Source organism: Crocodylus siamensis, chromosome 9, assembly GCF_052110815.1.
Source record: "Crocodylus siamensis isolate JL-2025a chromosome 9, ASM5211081v1, whole genome shotgun sequence".
In the NCBI taxonomy this organism is placed as follows: Eukaryota; Metazoa; Chordata; order Crocodylia; family Crocodylidae; genus Crocodylus; species Crocodylus siamensis.
The window spans coordinates 69,942,341-69,944,996 of record NC_143403.1 but is presented as its reverse complement, the minus strand read 5'-3'; the positions used below and the strand labels follow the sequence as shown (position 1 = coordinate 69,944,996).

The 2,656-nt window shown below is 49.2% G+C and overlaps 1 protein-coding gene across 1 annotated transcript; it reads left to right on the top strand.

Annotated features, from left to right (window-relative positions):
* On the top strand, nucleotides 1-2,395 carry ISCU (iron-sulfur cluster assembly enzyme). The gene is made up of 4 exons (XM_090062013.1): nucleotides 1-208; nucleotides 515-625; nucleotides 1,466-1,544; nucleotides 1,825-2,395. Exons 1-4 carry the CDS (start codon nucleotides 35-37, stop codon nucleotides 1,917-1,919), a joined length of 459 nt encoding a protein of 152 aa, XP_089918139.1. The 5' UTR covers nucleotides 1-34; the 3' UTR covers nucleotides 1,920-2,395.
* The last annotated feature ends 261 nt before the right edge of the window (nucleotides 2,396-2,656 follow it).

The following is a 2,656-nucleotide window of genomic DNA, read 5'->3' as shown; positions in this document are numbered from 1 at the left end:
CAGGGTCACGTGACGGAGGGGGAGTGGCAGCAAGATGGCGGCGCTGCGGGCGGGCGGGCGTCTGGCGCAGCTGTCCCGCGGCTACCACCGCAAGGTGGTGGATCACTACGAGAACCCGCGCAACGTGGGCTCGCTCGACAAGCGCAACAAGAACGTGGGCACGGGCCTGGTGGGCGCGCCCGCCTGCGGCGACGTCATGAAGTTGCAGGTGCGCGGGGCGGAAAACAGCGCCCCTGGATCGGGCAGGGAGCGGCTGGGGGGTGCGGCTGGGAGCAGAAATCCTCGCCCTTCTCCACAGGGTGCTGCGGCCCCCGAGTCTTCCTTGTTCCTTTGCGCGGGGACGAGCGTGTAGAAGTCCCGGGCCCGGGGAAGCTGGCGAGCGGGCGCCAGGCCTGGAGCGTAGCGGGTTAGGAGGCCACGTGCTGGCGGAGTTACCCGTCTCGAGCCTCGTGCGGGCGGCTGCGCCCAGTGCCAGGCTGCATCTTTAAACCCGGCCTCGTCGCCACTCTTGCAGGTGGAAGTGGACAACAGCGGGAAAATCGTGGATGCACGATTCAAAACCTTTGGCTGCGGATCGGCGATTGCCTCGAGCTCCCTGGCCACCGAGTGGGTGAAAGGGAAGACGGTAAGACCCCCGTCGTGCCCTGAGAAAACTCAGAGGGGTGGAGGGTGGACTAAGAATATCCCATCCTTGCGGGCAGTTATTCGTAGGCGTCTGTTTCTCTGTCTGGAAATGCAGAGCTCGATGGTTTTGCAGATGTGGCCATGGCTGATGCAGCAGGGGAAAAAAAGTGTCGTCTTCAGCCGACACCTTAAAGCGCTACGTGAACAAGGAGAACTCGTAGTCGCTCCTGTAGCCTTCCTCTCCCATCCCGCCATCCCCAGGATCACAACTTACACTGTTCATATATGCACTCTGATATAGGAGGTTGAGATGTATTTAGATCAGGATATATTGTTGCAGAAAAAAAAATGCATTCTGACCTACAGTTGTAGGTCTGACTGTACAGGTTTTCTATAGTAATATCCAACCCAGTGGTCCCCAGTCTTTTTGGTCCTACGACCCTATTACGGTGCCAGCCCCACTCATCCAGTCCAGTTTCTCTACGTTTTGGCACAAAGTGAGGCTACGAACCCTCGTGTGGACATCACTAATTTGGTTGTAATGCTGCCGTGCCTTCAGTTGCCACCCAGCGTTCACATGAAGACCTTTTTGCCTAGAGCCCTATTGTGCTGCTAGGTTTCAGAAGGAGATGCCAAGTGGCTCAGTGCGACAATATGAACTCCAGTTAACATGATCATCAACAAGGAGTTCATAACAAAAGGCTTCTTCTCCCCATGTTCCTTGGTACCCAATCCTGACGGTTCAGTCAAAGAGCATCCCTTTAACAAATATCTGTACGTGACATCAGGAGGTTAGGAACAAGTGTCACAGCCAGAATGTAATCTTCCGTTTCTCTTTCAGGTGGATGAAGCCTTGGAGATAAGAAATACAGATATTGCTAAAGAGCTCTGCCTTCCTCCAGTTAAACTGCACTGCTCTAGTAAGTTGTCAGTACACACTTAAGTTTTAAGACGCAACAGCCAAACCCAGTTGCCTGCCATAGATCAGGAAGACATTTCCTTCTGCTGTGTTGTGCTTCTCAAGATCCTTTGAATTGAGACCAGTTGCTGAGGTGCTTTAAAATGCATCTGTGTGTCAAATATGCTGTTATTCTGATCAGTTTTGGGTGACCTGCAAAAGAAAATCAGAAGCAGGTGTGCTTGGGTGCATAAGCCTTGTTTACAAAAAAAGCTTGAGAACTCTTCATCTTTCTCTTTCAGTGCTGGCTGAAGATGCCATCAGGGCAGCCCTGGCCGATTACAAGTTAAAACAAGATCCTAACAAGGAAGAGCCTGAGAAGAAAGCCAGTACCTAGAACTCTGATGAAAGCTTATTCTCATTAATATTGCAGTGCAATTAGTTTAGGTGTTTAGAGAAGGGAGCCAGTGCACTACTGATCTGAAGCCATCAGGTACACCCAATATACGCACAACGTTTCACTGTTCACCTGTATTAAACCACCTTTGTAGTGCACAAATCATTGGTATCCTTGAGCTTATTTCTGCACCAGTTACTGTCCTGTCAGTTTCTCCTGGAAGTGTCTGGGTGAGGAGGGGAAGCACTTACTCAAGTCGCAAGTCATTTCCAGCAGTGAAAATCCTAGTATTTGGAAGGGCTGCATTTCATTCAGTAAATGTATAGTTTTTTCTGAGAATGTTATAGAAGAGGATTATTTGAAAGTGTGTTGCCTTGTCTTAATGTTTATGCAAAAAAAATGCAGATCAGTTTTATTTTGTGTACAACATATGCAATATATTAAACAACCTGTGGCAGTTCATCTGCCTAGTACAACTGGTTTGGAAATCTTTCATTTCATGTCTTTTGTCCTCCCTACAAGCACATGCCTCACCCCCATTTTGTCTCGTTTCCTGGCACTTCGGGATATGTCTAGAGCAGTGGTTTGCAACCTTTTTAAACTAAGCATCCATCTGAAAACGCCACCTCTTTTTTCCACTTGTTTTTTGGCTACAAAAAAACACTACAGCAATTTTTCTCTGGCAAAGAACTCAGAAAGACCACAACAGGTCAGGATGTCTTTAGCAATGAATTTCT